This window comes from Diadema antillarum, unplaced genomic scaffold (genome assembly GCF_040938485.1).
Source record: "Diadema antillarum isolate AM-2024a unplaced genomic scaffold, OU_Dant_1.0 seq00000488_RagTag, whole genome shotgun sequence".
NCBI lineage: Eukaryota > Metazoa > Echinodermata > Echinoidea > Diadematoida > Diadematidae > Diadema > Diadema antillarum.
The window spans coordinates 814524-838151 of NW_027271450.1; the positions used below are offsets into that span (position 1 = coordinate 814524).

The window sequence follows — 23628 nt, forward strand, 5'->3', positions numbered from 1 at the left end:
AGTCAGTTGGATATCTCCATCATCACCAGCCTGACTACCTGCTCACTTTATCATGGTTCAATTCATGTCATTTGTAGTTCAAGACATCCATTCTCCCAAAAACTACAAACTATGCATCCCTTGTAAACACTCTGACATATTTCTGTGAACATTTTGTGTGTGAATGTATGTTTCTTCATGTTGCACTGGTTTCTAGACCTTGCATCTCAAGACTTATTTACTTGTCCTCATTCTAAACATATGATGTATAAGAGATGATCTAAGATTTGCAGAACAAGGATTGGGCAAGCAAGCCAAATTCTGACCCACTTACATGATATCTCTTATGGTGTGGTATATTAAGAGGTGAGCCAACTAAAGTCATATTAGCTGAGCTTTAACCCCTGGCAAGTATCTCATTGATCCAGCTCTAAAACACTTTGTATCAAATTTGATGACTTGCACTTCTCACAAATCGTTAAAACAATATAATTTGTCAAATGCATACTTTGTATTATGTACTACCTTTTTGTTGAATGGAAATATAATTGCCACTCGTATCTGAATCTCCAATTACTTAAACGGCATTGAAACCATACCAGTGTCTAGGATTTTGCCAAACGCAAACTTTGCTCCGTACAGATAATGCCTGTTATCATTATGTTTAGAATGTTGAAGATCACACAATATGGTAATAAGCAAAACCCAGTATACACAAACTATTCCTAAGTAGCTTTAAAGTACCACTTTCTCAATTCCTCTGACCGTGTTGGGAGTGAAGAATGGGGGTGCCTAAGCTGAAGTAAGTAACTACTACTATCTACCGCCTGTACATCCAATTATATTCCATGACATTATATAGGAGAGATGATTTAAGCCAACAAGAGATAGCCACGAACCAATATGACTCTGTTCATAGATGCATTTAGTAACAAACATTTTGCCCACACACAGAAGACGTGTTCTTCATTGGACTCCCCTTGGGAACAAATGACCCATTACTCCCCATTCCACACTGGAGTGGGTGGACTATCCTCCTGACATTCACTCCAATCACAAGTAGGGCAATGGAAACCTATTTCCTCTAATCTCGACGATCACTTTCCAAAGATTGCCAGTGAGCTCAACTAATATTCATGATTAACTGAGATTACTAAGTACTCAATTCGCCATCAAGCTTTCTTATGATCGCAGGTAAGATGCGGGGCTGGCCAGCACCCAGGAGCATTACCTGTGGCTGTGGAGAGTCTGCCATGCGTGCAGCATGCTTGGAGTAATCTCATCATGCCAACAATTAATGGAAATGAATGAAGTCAGGCACAAAATTAAATTGATAGATCTGAGAAGCTCTCCATCCACTTGAGTGAAGGATTAGAGAGGGTCATCCAATCAGTAATCACTCCAAGGCTTGAAGTATTACACATTGGAGTGGATCGACAGAAATCTTAAGTACCCTTTGTGACATTTTCTTCTCGGTATCACATTAACTGAATTATTTCAAGCTATTATCAGGTTTAAAGGACAATTTTTATATCTGAATAAATGTTTGTTAACAGGAGATAATCTCTGTCATGGCTCTACCATGTATTTCATATTATGTTATAAAATGTTGGCAGATGTATCACACTGACCCGACATCTAAATGTCAATGGTTTTACAGGAAATCCTACATCAAATGTGAAAACAAGAACTTCTTTGACATTTTAGCACTTTATGTGATACAAACTCATACAGTGAGGTTAGATACTTGGGTAGAATTTATGAAGACCAAGAGACAGATACACAGACGGACAGAACACACAGACAGATTGATAGAGAGACAGACTGATAGAAAGATGGACAGGTACACTGAGAGATAGATTGAGACTAATAGATAGACAGACTGATAGAGTGAAAGACAGACTAGTAGAAAGCCTGACAGTTACAATGTATACTGACAGACGGACAAACTGACTGACTAGAATAAGGACAGATAGACTAACAGATAGACAGTGACATTTAGACAGACTGACACACTGATAGAATGAAAGACAGACTGATGGACAGCCTGACAGATACACTCACAGATAGAGTGAAAGACAGACTGGCAGACTGGATAGACAGACTGACATACTGACAGATAGACTGACAGATAGAAAGAGTAATACATAGACTGAAAGACATACTGACAAATAGACCAACTGTCAGACAAATTGACAGATAGATAGTAGACTGACAGACAGACAGATAAACACACTGATGGTAAGAGAGATTGACAGATTGACTGACAGACAGACAAACTGACAGATCATGAGGCTGAGACACAGGAGGTAGCTGCAAAGAAATCCTAGACAGCAAGAAAACAGCAAAAGGCAAGCAGACTGCTGGGAGAGGAGGGCAAACTTACCTGATGCTTTCAGCCGTGTCATCCCCTTGGGCCAGGTCTAGCAGCTTCAGAGAGACGGTGGAGATTAAATACGGCTGACTGAACATCAGGGCCTGTAGTGGTAATGAGAAGACAGCAGGATTGTTGAGAATATAATCATATCACTCAGAAGGGATGAACACAGGGATACAGCACAAAATGAATAATATACTAATATGGGTGACAGGAGAAATTATTCAAGGGCAAGGACAGACAGAGAATGGGAGATAATGGGATAGATCAAGAGAAAAAAATGAATGACACATACAAATGGTATGGTTGGCAATGAAAGGAAGGCATGATAGATGTACAATACCAAAGAGGAATTATGTACACCTAATGTATTTTAAACAATTTTAGTTGGTTGTATGAAATATTTACTCACATATGAGGAATGTGTTATGTAGGGATTTTACATTTTTGATAGCACATTATTTGTTTTCATGATCCAATCAAGACCTTAGCATACTATCATTTGCACTAGAGCAATATTCACTCAGTATAAACATAATGCATGGAATACAATACATCAAACTTAAACAAATTCTTGGTATTGGTGCTAAATCTGACAAATCTAACACCAATACATTCACTAAACACTACCAATTAAAAGAAATGCCCCACACGTACTATGCATGTGAATGATAAACAGAAACCTTGAGTAATTGAAAATCAAACGTCTCTACAGTTTGACTGACACAGATGACATTCATTTCTGATTTCCAGTGCTCCACGCAGTGCTGAGTCATATCTGTTTTCTTGTAAGCCCTCAGCTGCACAGACATTTAAAGCAGAATCTTTTCCACATCTTACGCACCCTAAGTGCTACATCTTTCACAATTATACTAATAATTCAACAACATAAAAAACATTGGTTTCTGTCACTTAAGGCATGTGTTCGACACATCCCACCACACACAAACACACAAACAAACAAACAAACTGAAAGACAGTAAAAAAATCCCGCTCCTGGAGCAATGCCAAGTCTCAGACATCCATCTGGCACTGACTGTAAGAGGCTGTGATAATCCGAAGCCACGAGCTGTTTCTCTTTTGCCGCCACAGGTCCCGGCTGATGACAGCGGCGTCAACGCCGGCCCCAGAAAATAACCCCCACGTATTGTTAAAAGGTCAATGACAAACAAAGGCCCAGGGAAAAAGACGAGGAGAGCAAGAAGAGAAAGATACAGTCTCGGCTCATTCAATCAATATATCTTAATCAAAGATTTGTCATTGGGGTCTCGTGAGTAGAGCACCGGAGATCCTAAGTAGTCTATCATTGGGATGTGAGAAGAAATTTGGGCAAGTGTGCTCTGACTTGTGCTTAACCCTTTTACACTCATCTGTATTATCGCTAGTGGTAGACATTTAAACATGCAGTTTAATTACTGCTCAATGCTGTGTAGCTTAGGAAGTTCAAAGGTATGAGATTGCAATATATCTACCATCACAGTCTCAGGCTTTCAACAGGAGAACTTATACCAAACAGATTCTAAATGGGAGCAAAAATGGGATTGCCGTCCTAGAATATTCTTTCAGTGTTACTTTGAAAAGATCTACTGATTGATCCTGATTTACCCGATTTTAACCCTTTATGTTCTTTTATTTCACAGATACAGTGTAGGGAGAACTATAAAACAACGTTTAGGCCTACGCAAGCCATGCCATCAATCCAAACTTCTCACATTTACCAAGGGGGTGAGAGCACCTATGACAGTTTCAGAAAAGAAAGGTTAACCCATTGAGGATGGTTTGATTTTGCTACAACACACATTTCCCATAGACACTTGCCCGCGTATACTTGGGACTCGTCCTCAATGGGTTAAGATACAAGTATTCCACAGCATGGACTGCACAGAAACAAGCTATACTTTCAAACAGTGCAGCGGGGTCCTGATGTATTTGGCAACAATCCCACTAAACTTTTCCCTAAACCTAGCTATCAAATGCTTGAAGATTCTTACAAATATATTTCACACTTTCTCTCACCAGAGATACTTGCTAGACAGATAAAAACAAACAGCACTTAACATTGATTATGTACTGTTTATTCTTCCTGTTTGTTTGAAAGCCAAATATGAACAAGTAAATCCATGACAGCTATATTTCTGTTCAATCCCTTCCTCTTTTAAGGTAAGCAAGATTTCCTCTTGTTAAAATATGATAAAGAAATTGGTCACTAAGCTCAAACTCCTGGGGGGTGTTTCATCAACGTTTGTCAGCGCTGAAAATTTCAGCAAAATCCTTGGTTTTGATTGGCTGAGATGCTCTGGTCACTGACTGTTTCTATGGTGATTCAAGTTGTCAGCGCTGACAAACGTTGATGAAACACCCCCCTGTTCTTGTTCTCTGCCTCTTGAGTCTCCCTCCCTAAGCTACCAATTTCAAGAAGACTAGAAGCGACACAAACAAATTTCAATTGCAAGTAGACCGACTTAATATCCTCCAGGATGAAACACAAAGATCAATTTTAGTCTGAAAAAATATCTGCACTGAAATCCCCACCCCAAAAAAACTCTTAGTGTCAGTATTAGCAAAGGTAGACTGATTATCAAGATGCATTCCTTTCTGTAAGTATGTGTATGTGTGAATGCCTCAGTGTGTGCATGTGTGTATGTGTGTATGTGTGAGTGTGTGTGTGAGTGTGTGTGTGTGTGTGTGTGTGCGTGTGTGTGCTTGTGTGTGTATGTTTGTATGTGTGTTGTGCGTGATGGTATGTCTCCTTCCACTTGATATGTGTGCGTGTTTCAGTTGTCACACATTAGGCGGATCAGAATACTTTCACATCTAACGCTGACGAATCAGGCTGGCGGATTTAGGCATCTGACGAGATGTCTAGCTCGATTGGCATCGCCCAATAAACATGGCCTGATCACTGAGTGTGTTCACACCATTGCCCCCAAAAAGCATGGTGGTGTTAATGCTGATATTGTAGTTAACTCATAACAGTTATCTATTTCAAGGCCAGTAAAAGAAAATGAACTCTGTAATTATGAGTACCGGTATGTATGTTGGTTTTTTTTTCCACACCCAGAATGATGTAGTTTTCAAGTACCTCATAATTTGCATCTATGGACTCTGCTTTCATAAAGTCAAACACGTTTACTCTGTACAAATTTCATTATATGATAATTATATTATGATTTGAATGAAATCTTGATAAAAAGATAAGAAAAAAGCATGATATACGGCAACCCTTGTTACTCAAGTTGATTGGACGTTTGAGCCATTACCCTCAAGGAAGGCAATCTGCTAAAGAAGAGAATGTACTTAGCATGCATGAAAGAAATGATGGGAAGAGAATACCAGAAATTCTGATTTCCTTGACCAAATTTGCAGAAGAGAAGAAACTCCTTTCAACCTACTAAACATAACAAGTCATCAAAGTGTTTCAGTATTGACCAGGCACTCCAACTCAAGCTTTGTCTCAGGAATGATTCAGAAGAAAACATCTCACAGTGTTCCTAATGAATGCATTATCTTTAGATTCCCAATTCTTTTGTCTGATAATAAGGAAAAAAATATGTGACACAAGTACAGCTTCACAGACAGTGTTCACATGATTCAACAATGTACTATATTAATATCAAAGACCTTCTTACACAGTAGCCACAATCATTACCCCGTTGAGGACAAGTCCCCAGTATACTCAGGCAGGAGTCTATGAGAAACGCGTGTTGTCGCAAAATCAGCCCGTCCTCAATGGGTTAACAATCATCATGGGGAAAAAGTGCTAGAGAGAGAAAGAAAAGAAGTCCTCACTTGTTTACAACCCATCCCACGTGAAGTCAGTACCAAAGCTATTGACATCATCTCCACTGGGTAAGTGCCCACATATCACTCCTACAATGACCCATTTGTCACCATCAATCAAAAAGACACCCACTGCCTCTATGGGAACGGGATTGCACAGGTGTATGTAGGTATGCAGGTTGCAGCAGGGAGCACCTACTGTATACGCTATATATTTCGCGGGGGTTTTATTTTCGCGAATTTCGCGAGTCGGGAGCAATTCGCGAAATTAACAACACGCGAAAATATTACCTTCCAAAATGAATCCCTTGCCTTGATGATACGAACATTTCAGTACTAGAATACCATGTCACGGCTTACCGAACAGACCATACTGGCTAAGCTTGTTTACGCACGTCCACGTCTACTTACGAATACTGTAGAGAGCCAATCCATTATCGCAAGGGGACCACTCGTCAGAAATCTAGCGCGATGGACTTAACCACTTCAAAAATGTTGAATTCTAACTTACTAGTTCGCAGAGTTTGGCAAGTCTTTTTAATGCAGTGTATAACTAGTATCATTCTTATATGCTAGTAAGTTGAAATTCACACTTTCTTTGCCACTTCATATTTTCTCTGGTCCCCCAATCGCGAATTTAACCACTCGCGAAAATGTGTGACATTGGCAATTCGCGAAAATTTATGTACGCGAAAATTATAGCGTATACAGTATCACTCTCTACAAGGTAGGCAGGTATTCCCTATGACATCAGGCAAACAGGCATTCTTTTGTAGTGCTTTTATGCATCACTATATTCTTAAACTAAAGGAAATTTGTGATGACAGATAGAACAAGTTTAGAGCTATCTTCACATTTTATTTTTTTATCAACTTTACATGAACATTCATGAATCTGTATCCGTAACCTTATCATATCTATTGCTATCTTTCAATCTGCATAAGGTGTTAACGATATATATGACATAATATTCCTTTACATGCCTAATTTTCATTCTAAGCAGCATGCTATGGTATCATCAAATGAAACGGCTTTTCTACATTCGACAATTATCCACTACTGTGGTTCTTCCGCTGGATGACAAATTAATTCTCTTTGGTGAAAACACACTTGAATTTTGGACCCCTTTCCAGGCAAAGTTAGACAGTTTAGAGTGAGCGTGGCATGTTTGAATACATCAACCGATACACACCAGGTAGATTTATAAACAAATTACAGACACAGCCTTGAACGCGCAAGAATGCGGGACTTAACGAAGTGTGCGGTTGGGTAAGGGGGGGGGGGTGAGGAAGGGAGATACATGATTACAGATCAAATCCTGTCAGATTGGAAGGGATTTTGGAGCTGAGATTGGGAGCATGACACAGAACGGAGCAGAGAAGTGGCGGAAGAAGAAGGACGAGACTCGAGACGGCGTGAGGGACGTCATAAGAGAGTTCAGAAAACGAGAACAGATTTAGTCATCTCTGTCATCTCCCTCTTTGGAATGAAATTGGAACGTCGCAAAACGCTTCTCACTGGTGATGAAAATATTTTGGATGGCTACACAACCACATTACGATGTAACGTGATGTGTTCAATGTCTGACCCATCTACAGTCCATAAAAAAACCATGCACGATGCTTGAATGGGCACACACAAAAAAAAAAGAAGAAAAGAAATGAAAAACAAGAGAGAAAATAGATATGAACATAAGCTGACTAGTACTAATTTTGCTTTTGTATAGCTATTGTCATAATGAAGAAGTGGTCATCAAAAAATATTATGGTGTTCTGAATATCACTCATAACTCTAACAAGATATGCTTAGTGAAATTCCTGGCTGATGCAAACACCTGGACATAATGTTTTACTCACAATTTCCCCCTTGTTCATGGTGTAAACAAAATAGTAACAGTAAATATATTTTGGACTTACCATGCCACGCTCACAGGGTTGTAAACTGCTATGCATAAGACTTTGATGCATTACCCTCACCCTTCCTTACTAGCAGTGTAGTGTATAGGAAAATGCAAGAGTGTACCCCATTATTCAGCTTCTGATGGTGAGGTGGTCAATGATTGCACATATTAATGCCACTATATTCTCAAACCTGGATTTTGGAGGTTATTACCAGCAGAAAATCTGGCATAATTTGGAAGCTGCAGATTTATTTGTATTTAAGAGACATCAACCTATGGATGCAGAACCTTCTTAGCACATGTCCACATTCTATGTGATGCACTGCATATAAAGTCATTTGATTTGACTTAAGGATGGTTACAAGATTTTTTTTTAGCTCAAGTACTTGACTCATCAAGTGATGCATCAAGTTTAAATTCTTTCTTCATTCAAACACAGTGATACATACAATCACTGAGAAGTTCTCACTTCATTTTCCTTCGATAATCCTCATTCATAAAAAAAAAATGCATTGCACAGTACATATGATACAGTGGAAAATAAAGAGTGGCAATGCTGCATGCACTCTTGAGCACTCTATGTCTATATCCATAAAATGCATAATGTGGTACACAGGGTTTTCAACGAGAGAGTTGACGTGGATTTGTAATGGATATGATCTCTACAGTGAACATGAAAATTTCAGCATTGAACTCAAAGTTCACCACTCATAGTTGACAGGTTTCTCAGTCAGCCATGCAGACACGCTTTTGCACATCCATCGTAATTGCTTTTATCATATCTAATTAATTTCAATTAGCGCTGTCCTAACAAAACCTTGATAATCCTGTATAGTTTGTGGATAATAATCCAAGCTATCTTAAACCCCTACATAATTTCCTCTGCTGGCTACTAGCCACTGTATTTCCCGACAAACCACTTGTCTAACTGGTTCTCAGCATTTGTAAAATGAAGAGTACAGTAAACTCTACCTTTCAATAGGGGTGGGGGTATGAGGGACCAACAAGCTTTCTGCGATGAATACAATACAATAAATTAACCTCGAGGCCTAAGAAGCTATCAGTTATAACAGTAAGCCCTATATTTTCATGGAGAATGCATATTGGTCACAAACTTTACTCTCTTGTGTATGCTAAACATTCATGTTTAACATACACAAGAGTATGTTAAACATTTTCTTGAATAAACAAATTATTAAATCAAAACCTTAGAAGCTGAAGAAATTCCAACCTCAGAAACATCAGTTAGCTGGGTATTTTAACTGATACTTCTGTTGCCAAAACTTCCCACTTATCTTGACAGAATCCCTGTAAGTAGCTGGAATGCTTTTTGGCTAGAATGAGTTGTCTGTTGATATGTATATAACCTTTTCTTATCAGTTAATTGGAATAAGATGAATTCTATACATGTACAGGCAATGAGACTATTCTTTCACTCTTCAGCCATGTTTCGCAGTGAGCTAGGACTGATAGACTCACCTCTCCCTTGGAATGGAAGGGATCATGCTCTGTTTAAAGGGATCGTACAGTTTTGGTTGAGACCTAATTTCAGGTTTCCAACATTTTTTGGTGAGATAATGAGAAACCTCTTATGAAATATGAAAGAGCGTGTAATTCTATGAGTAATTCAACGTTTATTTGATGAAAATTGGTTTTGAAATGGCTGAGATATCCAAAAAGAGCGATTCTACTAAAGTGTGGGACCCACACTTTATCACGATCGCTTTGTTTTACTTTGTTTTTGGATGTTTCTGTCATTCCAAACCCGATTTTCATCAAATAAACTTTGAATTCCTCTTAAAATGGTATGCTCTGTACTATATCATAAGTGTTTTCTTGGTATCTCGCAAAAAGTTAAAAGCCCAATTCTCATCTCCACCAATACTGTACTATCCCTTTAAAGTGTTTGCTCATCTTGTGCCAATTAAACAGGGATTTAGGAGTCGTTGGTTTGTCTTTCCCCATCAGCAGCTCACGTCCCCTGTCTATTCACCAGGGTAGTAGGGGCAGGAGGGGGAGGGCGTAGTTGTGACTGACAGCTGCCCTGGGTCACACCGGTGCCGGCTGCACCTGTCTGCTTGAGTCAACCTGGACGTGTCAGCCGCTCTGTCTCGTGATGCTACAATGTCCTGGGACAGACACCTACAGGTACTAGCCCCATTATCCCCCACACCTCCCCCATTATTTCATCACAGATTATATTATGTAGGGAGTTTAGACTTTAGACCGGATTAACTTCCAGGCTGGTGAAGAAAACACCCTACATGAAAACAGATTTTGAAATGTTGTTGGAGCTCCAAAGCATATCAAAGCATTATTCATCAATTTCATTTCCAGCTTTTTTTTTTTTTCATACAGGTCAATTTGTACAGTGAGTGTTATCCTTGCCAAATTATGAGGCTACAAGCTGCCTACCAAAATGTCCGTATCAGTCTTTAAGACATAGCATAGTAACACAGCAGCTCACAGGAGACACACCCACAGTAGTCTACATGTAGTGTCCACTTGTGAATTGCATAATTAGGCAATGTAGTAAACCAGCTCATATTTTGTATATATGACAAATCTAATGATTAGATTAGCATGCCTTATCTAATCACATACTACAATGTAGCTCTTGTACGCTACACTGGTTCAAAATGTGTGTATTGATGAAATTGCAAGGTGATTATCTATCCCATGTGAAGTGGGCACTCCAGACAAGTACGTAACTTCGCAGAAACGTGTTGTCAAACCAAACGGCAAGGAGATACGTCCCCCGTGACTTCCTTCAATCCTCACCTATTCTGCGTCACATTTCTCCGTACTCTTCAATCACCACAGTGTCCGGTTTCAAAGGGCTCTTTATATTGGCTCGGTTATCCCACCACCTCGGGTGAGAGCTGCCTGATGGTGGCTGGTGGAATGACCACTGCCCAAAGGGGGGAATAACTTTGGAAAACCAGCAAATAATGGAGTAAAACTATCTCCTTATCTAATTCCAAAACAGATGACTGGGATTATCTCAACTGCAAAAGGCCTGTGTCTCATTGCCTGCTTTCCTGGAATGCTTCTGCTCAAAAGATACTGAGGGAAAAATGAGAGTTATCCGGATGGCGCATTATTCCGATTTCTCCGAGCCATCCATCTCACATTTACGTGACGTCATGGAGACGGCGATGATTGCGCACGGCGAGCGGAGAGTCAGTGGAATGTCCGAAGATGCTGGGAAGCTGCCCGGTAAATGTTTGATTGCCAGACCGATTAATCTTCATGCAGCATTCATGTCTCACAAATAAATGATGCTCTCTCATGCTTACTGGTGACGTGCAACGACCATCTTTGACTGAAGGAGGCTCAGTCTAATGTCGTCATACGGTTGACATCACAGTATGACTGAACACTAACCAAATGATATCATATGTAGTTGGGTTTTTTTTTTCTTTTCTGTTTGTTATATATTTGAAGATCGAAAGCATGTCTTGCTTATTAAAGTTGATAATATGGCAATAAGATAACATTGCGCCATGGTCTATACTTCACCAGAAAGAGAAAGGAAAGTGGGAGATAACCAGAATAAAAGTATGATGTCACACTTATCATCATTCTTCTGCTATTCCAAACTTTCAAGGTTTTAAGTTCTTTGTTTAAATATCTCCTTCTAAATGAAAACTATAACTATACCCTACAGTCTGTCAACTCATACTGAATTCAAGCCAGTATTGCCTCCCCCCCCCCCCCCCCACATACAATTCTTCTTAAATTCACCCTAGGATGCAACTTGCACTGAGACAGTACATTGGATCAATCATACAGTGGTCTGAAACCTTCTTAAAGGTGTTTGCAGCAACTGATGATTATTCTGTGTACATCCTGACAGTAGCAAATGTCTCAATTTATTTATAACCAGTGCAATTGATTGAAAACAATGTGCAGTAAAGAAGGGTGTGTAGCAAGAAGTGGACATTGTCTGCAACAATTTTAACAGCAGTCTATGGCAATGTAAACAAGTCAGCTTACATGGCATTCTACTTTGGGGGGACTTCAAAATGACCTTTTCCTACTATGTGACAATCATGCTACTTATATAGAAGTTATGATTTTTTTCACTGAAAGTGACCACAACTTGATTGTTTTTGCATTTGTACAATGGTAGCAAGTTTCTCTGTCTTGAAAGGGGTATAATTATTTCACATCCTCGATATATGTCGATATTTTGACATGTAACAATAACAAAATTGGGAAGCTGTGTTCATTTACTTACTGGTATTTAGATGGTCACAACTTCGCTTATAATTGCTATTACAAAATGAAAACTTTGCAAACTTTTGCTATTTTCTTTTTCTCTAAAAAACTTTCATGAAAATCATATCTAAGAAAACTAACTGTGCATTTCCCTCCCTATCTCCCTCACCTACAGAGAGACAAACAAACAGACAGACAAAGATTCAAACTAAGATCCAAACAAACAAAGAAACCAAGAGCACACAGCCCAATGAAGTTTTGGCCTCTGACTCATGGTTGCAGGTGGTTGCAATAAACATTCGTGACTGCCCAGCTCACAACTCATTATAAGTAGGCCAAAATGAACTTCCATTTGTCTAAATACAGTGTAGTTTGAAAGAGTAAGCTCTAATCTATAAATTTATAACTTATTAAAAACTGGACCATCCTATGAAATATGAAAGAGTTAGTAGGTGCAGTTTCTCAGAAATGGGAGCAAAGAAGATTTCAATATTAGAGTCACTCTGGTGAGTTGTATAGAAGTACAAATAAAAAAAGAATAGAGTCCATAAAAAAAAAAAACAGCTCACGTGTTGATTTCAGTTTTGTTTTAAAACTGCAAAATTTTGACAGCAGGGAGAGAAAAGTTTACTCTCGTGGTTATAAAGACAAACTTTACAAATTGGAGTTGGTCAATCCGAATGACATATTTTGGTCCACTACAGAGAATTCTAATCTGCAACTTTTTTTGTGGGTTTTGATCTGGGCGGTCACATTATCACTTAGACAGAAATCTTGCATGCAAGGCAAGTACCCAAGAATTATGGCAAGCCTTCCAATGTGGCCAGAGTGTCTCGTGTCTCAGAGAAGGAGAGAGCAAGAAAGAGAATAGTTGGTGTTTGGGATTAGGGGCGTAGAGAGCCCTATTTCTCCCTTGTTGAAGTTGAAGACATCTCAGCAACTTCATTATACATTCACCAAGCACGATGCCAAGTCATGAATCAATTGACATTTTTGGCATTAAGAGTTTTAATCACAACACACAGTATATCATGATGCCTCCCAAGTATTCTTTATTTCCTGCTTTGGCGTCACAGCAGAGTCGACAGCTAAAAATTGAAAACAATCGAAATCAACTTTCAGAGGGCTACACAAACAAACACCAATTCCAAGAAATGACCTGCATTCTTAAAGAGATTGGAAAGGGGGACAGGAGGTAAAAGTATGCCAAGCTTTTCAACCCACCCTCTTTTTCCACATCTCATCCTAATAGCTGTAGACAAATGACAAGTCCAGTGTAGACTATTAGTATTAAGGCAAATGTCCTTGCAATTTGTTTTACCTTCTCACTTGTTTTATTTTGAGGAATTCCTTAAAACATCACCTACTATCCAGCTTTAAAATCCCCAAATCATGTCTTGAATATCAATTCACTGTGGTCATCATGTGTATAAAAGATAATATTACTTGGCTGAAACTTATAAAGAACTTTGATCAACAAAGTTTTCTGTATAAAATGAATGTCATTAAACTGAAATGAACTGTTCCTCAAATTGTGCAGTTGCCCTGGCTTGCCAGCTTGCTACAAGTAGGCAATCAAATAGATATATTTTGCATGACTGTGGAAAGCCATGGGTCATTATGTCAAGTTCTGTTACATCTGGGCCCAATTTCATAAAACTTGCTATCAATAGTAAGTTACAATAAATGCTGTAAGCTACTGAAATCCTTGAATATGATTGGCTGAGAGCAAATTTGTCACAAAAATGTGGCAGTTGTTACTGATAACAAGTTTTATGAAACGGGACCCTGGAAAGAAAATAAAATGGTGAACGTACTTTGTTCTGGAATGTGTCTACTTAATCAATGTGGTCAACATGGCGACAACTTGTCAGACAGCACACACTCATAATACATATATTTGCAACTTAACCCGTTTAGGACGGTTTGATTTTGCTACAACACGCATTCCTCATAGATGCTTGCCTGAGCATACTCAGGACTCGTCCTCAACGGGTTAACATTCAAGTGTCACATCATATGTTTTGATCTATTACAATGTCTAATAAGCTGTGAAAGTAGTTTGCTCCATGAAAGAACTAACACATAAAAGCAGCACAAAACTTGCTCACCTGGCCAGAGTGGTAGAAGTCCATGGCCTTTTGGACAGACTCCTGGTCAGCCATCAGCACCCATGCCAGACCATTGGGCTTTCTCTGCACAGGGTCCTGTATTTGGGGGACCAGAAGGGGGTGGGAAGGAAAGAAATACTAAATTCAATCACAGATGTATAAGATTCATCAATGGCATCCATACCTGGTAAGTACACATGTGTACACATACATACATACACAGACTTTAGAAGGGATTGAACAGATCTGACTACTATGAGATGTACTACTATGAGATAAGACCTTTTCTTCATATTACATGTCTCTATTAATGCTTTCATTGCTCATTTATACTTACATTTATCATAAAAATACCTGAACTTGATCTGATTGCTTCCATATCATCTGTACATGGTATCCCCCTGCATTAGATCTGAATGCCTCCCCTGTGATTGCTTTAGCAGAAGAATTAATCCTCCTGAACAAAGATTAAGTACTTCGGACCAATCTCTGCATATATACACGAACACATCTCTGCACACATGTACACATTAGAAAAACATCAGTGAGCAAATGAAACAATATTACTTAGCTACACAGCACCTCAAGGCAATTGAAGTGTTCAAATATTGGTATGGGAGGGGAAGGGGTGAACAGAAAGGACACAATCACCCTATGCTCTCTTCACTGAATGTTTGTGTTAGCTCATGGACTGGTCAAAAGCCTTATTAAAATCCCTTGCATGATGTTATTCTCTGTCATGTAAAAAAGAAAACAATTACAGTTAGCTTTGCAAGTGATTGTTATATCTGAAGCATAAGACATTTCAAATTGTGATAATACTGGCGAGATTGAATACAGTCTTCTTGTTTCAGAGAATACAACTTGAAGAAGAAGAAGAGATGGGCAAACACACAGACCTGTCTTCTTAAGTTAGCCTCAGAAAATTACAGATACTGAAGATGGGAACATTGACAAACTAGGTAAAATGTGAGAAATGTGATACTTGTCACAAAAATTGAAAGTTGATGTCTTTGAGTACATTTGACTTTAATCTTATAAGTCTAAAAATGTTTATAAATTTGGAATTTGTTTGGCTACTTGGGCAAGCTTTTGGAGTGACATGTATGAAGAGATCATTGACAGTGTGAACAGAAAAAGTACTATGTCACATTCATATCAGAATGAGAGTTAACATTTTGCATGTTGGCAAATTCCAAAAGTCATGAAAGATAAAACCCGGAAAATACATGGCTTATACAGTGAAAAAAGAAAAGAAAAGATGGTAATGCTATGGTAATGATGATGATGATGATGGATATGACTGTAAAGATGACGGATATAGTTAAGAATGAGATGGCATTCTGAGTGAGCTGGTCGTGGTGGTAATGATGGTGGTGGCGGTGGTGGTGGTAGAGATGATTGTTGTTGTGGTAAATATTTATGATGATAGTGGTGGTGGTGATAGAAGTGGTAGTGGTGATGGTGGTGGCAGTGGTGGTTATAGGGGTTGATTGTTGTTGTGGTAAATAGTGATGGTGGTGGTGGTAGTGATGGAGATGGTGATGGTGATGGTGATGGTGATGGTGATGGTGATGGTGATGGTGATGGTGATGGTGATGGTGATGGTGATGGTGATGGTGATGGTGATGGTGATGGTGATGGTGATGGTGATGGTGATGGTGATGGTGATGGTGATGGTGATGGTGATGGTGATGGTGATGGTGATGGTGATGGTGATGGTGATGGTGATGGTGATGGTGATGGTGATGGTGATGGTGATGGTGATGGTGATGGTGATGGTGATGGTGATGGTGATGGTGATGGTGATGGTGATGGTGATGGTGATGGTGATGGTGATAGTGGTGGTGGTTGTGGTGGTGGTGGTTGTGGTGGTGGTGGTGGTTGTAACGGTGGTGGGATGATGGTAATAGTGATGGTGGTGATAGTGATGGTGTTGGTGGTGGTGATAATGGTGATGGTTGAGGTGTTAGGGTGTAGGTGGCAGGGAGTGATGTAAATGACGATAATGTAAAATATGGCTACAGTCATACTACAATCATATCACCTTTAAAAAGATAATGGCTGGACAGCCTCTACCACTGTCATGATCCTCTGAAATAATTAATCACCCTACTTCCAGTAGATGTCTCTCAAAGAATTTCCTGCAATGTCTCTTTAAACATCAAAATAACTCTGGGCACAGTTGTCCCATGCAATAAAGATGATTGTGTGGCTACAATATGGCAAAGTATGATTGACCAAATCAGTTAGGCCTGAATGCATCACGTATCACAAGAGAGGGGGAGTTATTGGGATTCGTAAAACGTGAGTTGAGTACTCAATATACCAAACTGCTAGGCCACTATTCATGACAGAGTGTCGAACAGACAAACAGCTGCTGCTTTTCTGGGCCTCATAGTTATTCTGTCCTACATTGTTTGCTTCTTTCACCAGGATTCATGTCTCCACCATCCAGTGCTGTGTTTTATCATTTCATCTCATTCTCAAATGCTATTGTTTGTATTATCTATATCTTATTATGCTACACGTGAACGATCTAAATCTCTTCTCATCCCGTCTCTTCTCGTTTCGAAGGAATTCCCATCACATTATTTGGTGGTCATTTCCTGCTAACACCATATCTCTTTCCGTGATATACGTCAATGCATACAGATATCTCATATTTTTGTTCTGCATCATTAATCTCCTCTTTCCACTTGTGCTCAGCTGTGAGAATTCCTGCTACAACTGATTTCAAAGCTCTATTTCACACCATTATGCTAACCTTTGACCAATGGAAAGACACACACAGACACAGAAATAGACACACACACACACACACACACACACACACACACCCACATACCCACACACACACACTAATAATGGGAGTTTGATGTGTCAGAGCAGCTCTCTAATCATTTTTTTCAAAATATGAATTTGGCAATCACCCCCCCCCCCCAATTTAAAAAAAAAAAAAAAGGATATCTGGAGATATATGAACCTTAATTTCCCTAAAAGTGATTAAAACTCAAGAATACACTCAGACATTAAAAAAAATAGAAAACCTTCACAATTTTCCACTGGCCTCTTTCAATATCAAAGCAACAAATTATTTGGGTTTTGAAATGGCTTGGCTACTTCTGACTTCAAGAAGAATATCTGAGAAGAGAAAGATGGTGAGATGCTGAGGACTGGCCCAAACCCGATGGAGATCACTCCTCCGGAGAGACCGCCCATTGACATGTCGATAGTCTCATGATCAAACGAGAGTTGTATCTATCATCGTCCCAGTACGCCAGTGATGTGTGCTCGCCCCAAGGTGTTCAAACATTGATGTCATGGATGACCGATGGGGATGACATCCCACGACTCCCTCACACGCCCCACCGGTCACAGCTGCAATTGATTCCGCTAAAGCTACCTAAACATCCTCCCCCTCCTCTCCCTTCTTCCTAATAATCCAGAACGATGTAGAAATTGTCTGCAACTTTCAATATCACCCAGGGCAGTATGATCAAACAAAGCGGAAAAGAAACAAAGCCATACAGAGTACAGAAGACAAACATAACTTTGTATTTTACACCATACAAGAGAGAAAACTTGTACAGTAATGACCAAAAATACTCTCCTCATCTCAAAATCAAATCATGGTTTAATCACTTAGCTGCTGATTAGGGATATCATTTAAAGTGCTGCATATCCCTTTAATTGAAATTGTCACAGACTATCCAATCCTGGATGCAACCGACAGGGTTTAATGCCCCCATCATGCCAACGTAGATACTGACCACAGATCAGAGTTTGCGTTTGGTACACGTACATGCACATACACATTCAATATAGGTTAGGGTCCATTAGACATCGACTCTCATGGAATATAAATTGATAGGAGATCACACGAAGCCCGCCATCTTTCTTCTCTTTCTGAGTTTTCCTCCTCCTTCCATTTCATGTAAATTTACACTAAATTCTCTAACTCTCCTTCATTTTGATATTCCATCCAATGTATATCCTCCACATTTGCAGTTTCCTTCCTCACCCCTCTTTTTTGTGCATTACTTTCCATCTTATCCTAACCCAAGTTTATCTTTTCAAAATCAAATTTCTACTTTAAGATGGCAGTAGTCACTCTTTATTCAATATTCTTGTTTACATTACCCTTCCATGATCTTGTCTTTCTCCCCCCCCCCCCCCCTCGTCTTCTCCTCTATGTACAATACAAATGGAGAAAAAAAAAAACTCAGGTGATATGACCACAAAAACAAACATGTAGGCATATTCACCGATATTGAATTGTCTGGTCTGCAGGGTTCATTTCTGATTTACCGCAAAGTTGCTTCCTTCATATTTCTGCCATTATTCACGGGGAAACTTGCCTCGAGCACTGATTTGTCTGCAAGGTGACAAGTTCCTTACATGTTGCCATGTTGTTGGCTCACCCCCTGAATGTCATCAACACTTAAGCTTCAAACCAAAGGTTACTGCCTCCAGGGTTGTGATCTTTTTTTTCTTTTTCTTTTTTTTTTAATAAAAAGACTAATACTTCAGCCTTTACTGTCCTCCTACCTAATCAACTCCAAAGGTCAATTATTGACAGTCTTAAATAAAAGGAGAACATTTTATACATTGACAAATCCGAAATATCCTAGCCTGTTTCCCGTCAACAGCTAATCATCTGTCAGTCTTTCTACTTGTGTATGATTCCATCACTCATCCTTTCCACCAATCTCTTTTCCTTTCTTCCTTTCACCCAAAGCATTTCTGTTTATCATGGAATATTTCCTTGACAATCATATCTGAACCTCCTGTATTCTGTCACCATAATTGCTGTGCATGTCCCCCTTCAAAAAAAAAAATCTTGTTTCCATCATTTGAGTTTTTTTCTCCTCCCTCTATTCTACCCATAATTCCACACAAACATTCCCCCCCCCCCCCAGCTGTATACATATATTTACACTGAGCACTGGATTATCAGTAACTGTACTGAATTCTTCTTCCTTTTTTCCCCATGTCTCTGGTCTTCATTTACCTTTCTGTTTGATAAGCTTGTTTCTCGGGAGGGAGGAAAATGACATCTTCTACTTCTGACACCAATCTTATACTAAAAGTGTTCTGCAGTTTCAAAACAAATGCTTGCTTCATTTTGTGTACTTTTATTCATTCCATATTGGAGAGAAGGCTAACAAATACAATGTACATGCAAAATGCTTTATATCAAATGGGTTAGTCAAATACTGGTTAGTGACTAGCTAAACACAGTCACGTGATGGAGGCATATTCGTTATGTTCGCTCATGGGCGAACATTTTTGTAATGTTCTCCCATGGGAAAGCATCTTCACGTAACAAATGACAGAAGGCCTAGGATCGACCGCGCGAACAGTGAATTTGGCTCTGCAACATGCGAGCGAGCGATCGAGTGCGTTGTGCTGGTGGTTGATGCTGACGTATTTGACTAACCCATATAATATAACAGATGATGACTTTTGTTGTCGGGAACATGTACCAAACGTTCCACCCTCAGGGTTTGAAATACTATTTCGGGAGGCTATAAGTCCCTCGAACATAACCTCCCTCAATAGCATTTCAAACCCTTCGGGTGGAACATTCGGTATGTTCCCTCCCCCGCCAGTCATCATCTACATAATCATCACTTTCTAACAGTCTGACAAAACAAAATGAAATCAAGCCAACGCTTGAAATTAATGTGAAGTGAATCATTTGTGTGAGAAAGAGTTTTCATACCTAGACAATTTCTTTTCCTTTATCATACTCACATACCTACACAATTTATTTCTTTTCCTTTATCACACTCACATACTTAGACATTTTTTTTTCTTCATCATAGTCAATGATCTCTTTTTCATGTATCTTCTTATTTGTTTGCTTTGTTTGTTTTTTTTACGTTGAAGTTCATGCATGGTATGGTGATGGTGTGGTGGTGGGGGAGGGGGTCAAGTTTTGGGAAGAGCTAGGCAACATGCTGTTCTAAAATGATCATACACCCCACATTCCTGGCTGGAATTATCACGTCTATAGTCAGCTGGCCACTGGAGTAACTGATGGGGCAAAATGCCAATGTCATGGTGAGTACATAGAAATACAGCCACGCACAGTGGACTGTCCAAAGTAATGATAGATTGTGCCCATCTGTACCATGGGGCAGAAGTTCAACAGCAGCTTCATATTTTTTTCTTCAAATAGATTGTTTGTGAGGGTAGATGTCCTTTGCATGCCTCCCTTGATATCCACATGATCAAGGTAGTAAAGTGAATCTGCTAAAGATCAGCAAATATTTGAGGCAAAAATTTGCTTATAATGCAGGTATTTTCTTTTTCGTTAGGCACCACAAAGTATAATTCTTCATGATAAATTTCCAAAGCACTGCCCACAAGTCTGACTGATGGCTTTTGATAAAGGGTCTAGGGAGTTACTCAACCCTGCCCTATCATCATTTGGAAAAAGAAATCTTATAGGAAAAATAAAAAGAGCATTAAAGAACATCAATACTCAAATGTTTGTCACATCTATAGCTTCCAAACAACTCATCCATGCATGTGTCTGACATAAAGATTTAAAGTCAACAGTTTATATGACCTCTGAGATATGTTGGTATGCATGACATACGGAGCAAATCTTGAATTATTTAACGCAAGATACGGAGAAGGAGGAAGAGAAGGGGTGGAAGTTTTATAGAGAAATGGGAGGCGACGTCTCCTTACCTTCATAATGCAGACCTCTTTAACCTGACAGTCAGCCTCGCCATCCAGGTCGCCTTCAAGCTTGTTGGCCGAGACGTTTCCTGGCAGGTTGCTGACATAAACGGCACAATCACGCATTGATTCAACCTGTTTGTCGGGTGGAACACACGAACGAGGTTTATCATTACACACGGCGGTAATTGTGAACTCCGGATTCTACGAAAATCATTTATACATGTTGCTAGGAAACCAATTCATGAGCAAGCTAATGAGGAGATGTTTTGAGACACTACAGAAGACATGTTTCGTAACTGGCACGCAAAAATCTAGTAAAAAGGCAGTAAATTTGATGTCATCACTTATTGGCATCATGCTCTGTTTCCAACATAGGATACAAGGGAGTTTATACTTGAATGACTCTGCTCCTTTTCCCCTTGCTCCTAATTCTTTGTCTAACACTTGTACTGTCTTCACCTGCAAAATTTTTATTCACTGCACTGTGGAGTGGAGGGATTTGTGAATTTCCTCCTGACATATTCTGAATCAAACTCGAGGCCAATACTATCCAATATGGTTACAGTAAGAAAAGGAATTTGGGGCATCTTTACATGATTTTGTGGCAAATTGTCAAAATTGAGAACACATTGCATTATGCAATATCCAAAAAAAAAATAAATTAACACTTCGTAAAGTTTGCCTACAAATTTTATTCATTTTACTTCCACAAGTTTCCAGAACATCTAGAATTAAGAAACCTAGATGATTAAACAAATTGATGAAATTCTTGCATCCAGTTATTTTTACTGCAACTGATTGACATCACAAACTGCCCTACATCAATGTAAATAAGCACAGAATTGACCAGTGTTTCAGTAGTAGCCATGACAAAAAAAAAAAAAATCATGATAGTTATGACTATTGTCAAACTAGTGAAGTTATCAAAAAGGATCGCTTGTAAAATAAATTGTAGTCAACACTTTCTTTTAATCTGCTCTAAGGATAAGCAAATGTAAAATATGCAGTTGTTCGAGCTGTTCAATTGCCAATATCTCAAATACCAACAGGAATTGTGCATTCATTCACAGGTATGACTTATAAAAACTGTGATTCAATGCTCCTTGGAATTTCATGTACAAAACAGTCAAAGTACAGTGTAAAGTAGAATTAAAATGGGGTTGGGGAAGTATAGAATGATAGCTATACAGCAGTGCTATTGGTTGTATCTTTTTCAATTATAAAATATATGCTTCTTTCCTTATCTCTTCATCACACTACTGTAGGTACATACATCTGACGGAAATTAATATGATCTCATACACAATGCATGTGAATAGCTCACTTTCCTGTACTAAAGAGGAACTTCTCTGTATTTTGTGTGGAACCCTCTTTTGCAAAGAAACATTTCTATTTCCTCACACTACGCAAAATCTGTTTTGGATAGTGAAATTGACGTTGATGCTGCCATTTGCTAGTTCCTGATTTTCAATCAAAACAAAGTATATTATCACAATTTCTCACAATTTACTGATGATAAAGACTTGATTTACAATTTACTGCTAGGCAACACAGAATAGCAAAATAGAGAGGGAGAGAGGAAGAAAAACCCAAGAAGTTGCAGCTTTAATGCAGGGGTTTGGTGCAACTAATAAGTAGTTCTCAGAAAAACAAATGTAACAAAACCTGCAGATATCATCAATCTGGTTAGAACAGTATCAGAATTATAAAAATAGTTCCTCAAAGAAGTAGAAGGGGGAAGGGGGGGGGGGGGCTGAGAGAGGAAACAGGAAAAAGTCACCTTGCTTAGCATATAATTATATACATTTAACACACTCAAGATCATCCTGGTAGTTAACCCGTTGAGGACAGACTGATTTTGCTACAACATGCATTTCCCATGGACACCAGCCCAAGTATACTCTGGACTCATCCTTAACAGGTTAACACGCCAGGAGGGTAAAGCAGACAATGCAGCTCAAAACTGGGAGAAAGGGTATGGGCAAACATATTCAAATACATCGCGATAGTGATGAGTTATCTACATTTGATGTGAAGATAACAGGACATAACCATAGAAGCATCTTGAGGAAGATTTATATACATTAAAAAAACCTACTAAAATTATGATAATATGGTAGACATAATTTTGGCAGTAACCCTAACCTCACATTTTATTCAAATGCTGATAATGAAGTCTAATTGCAAATTTGTACACACAAAGATTCTAAACATCTACAACAAAATACCAAATATGTCTAAGACTCACATTTCTTTTTCCAGATTACATTAATGAGAGTTCTTATTCTGTTTTTAATTTTGTTAGTTCATCATCCTCGTTCACTCTAATTCAAGCCACATGATATGCCCTGCACATTGTAGTAACTTTTCTCTCTCTCATGAATAATTTCAAGCAGACAAATTTGCAGAGTCAGTCGGGTTAAGTCAGTATGTATCTCGGCAAATTACCACTCAGCAACTAATCCCCTACTTCTGGATGCCACCAGGAAAAGTGTTAAAATCTGGGCTCTGAGGGGAATATTTTCTTCCAATTTTACAAGAGTGGTAGAAGAATATGA

The 23628-nt window shown here is 39.0% G+C and overlaps 1 protein-coding gene across 1 annotated transcript in view; it reads right to left on the minus strand.

Moving 5' to 3' along the window:
- LOC139733738 (uncharacterized) overlaps positions 1-23628 on the minus strand; it is a 76642-nt gene that overhangs the window by 11188 nt on the left and 41826 nt on the right. The window contains exons 15-17 of the mRNA XM_071644548.1: positions 21077-21202; positions 14372-14467; positions 2366-2457 (exon numbers count right to left, since the gene is read on the minus strand). Of these exons, the coding sequence (XP_071500649.1) occupies positions 2366-2457; positions 14372-14467; positions 21077-21202 (314 nt within the window). The remainder of the gene's footprint in view (positions 1-2365; positions 2458-14371; positions 14468-21076; positions 21203-23628) is intronic.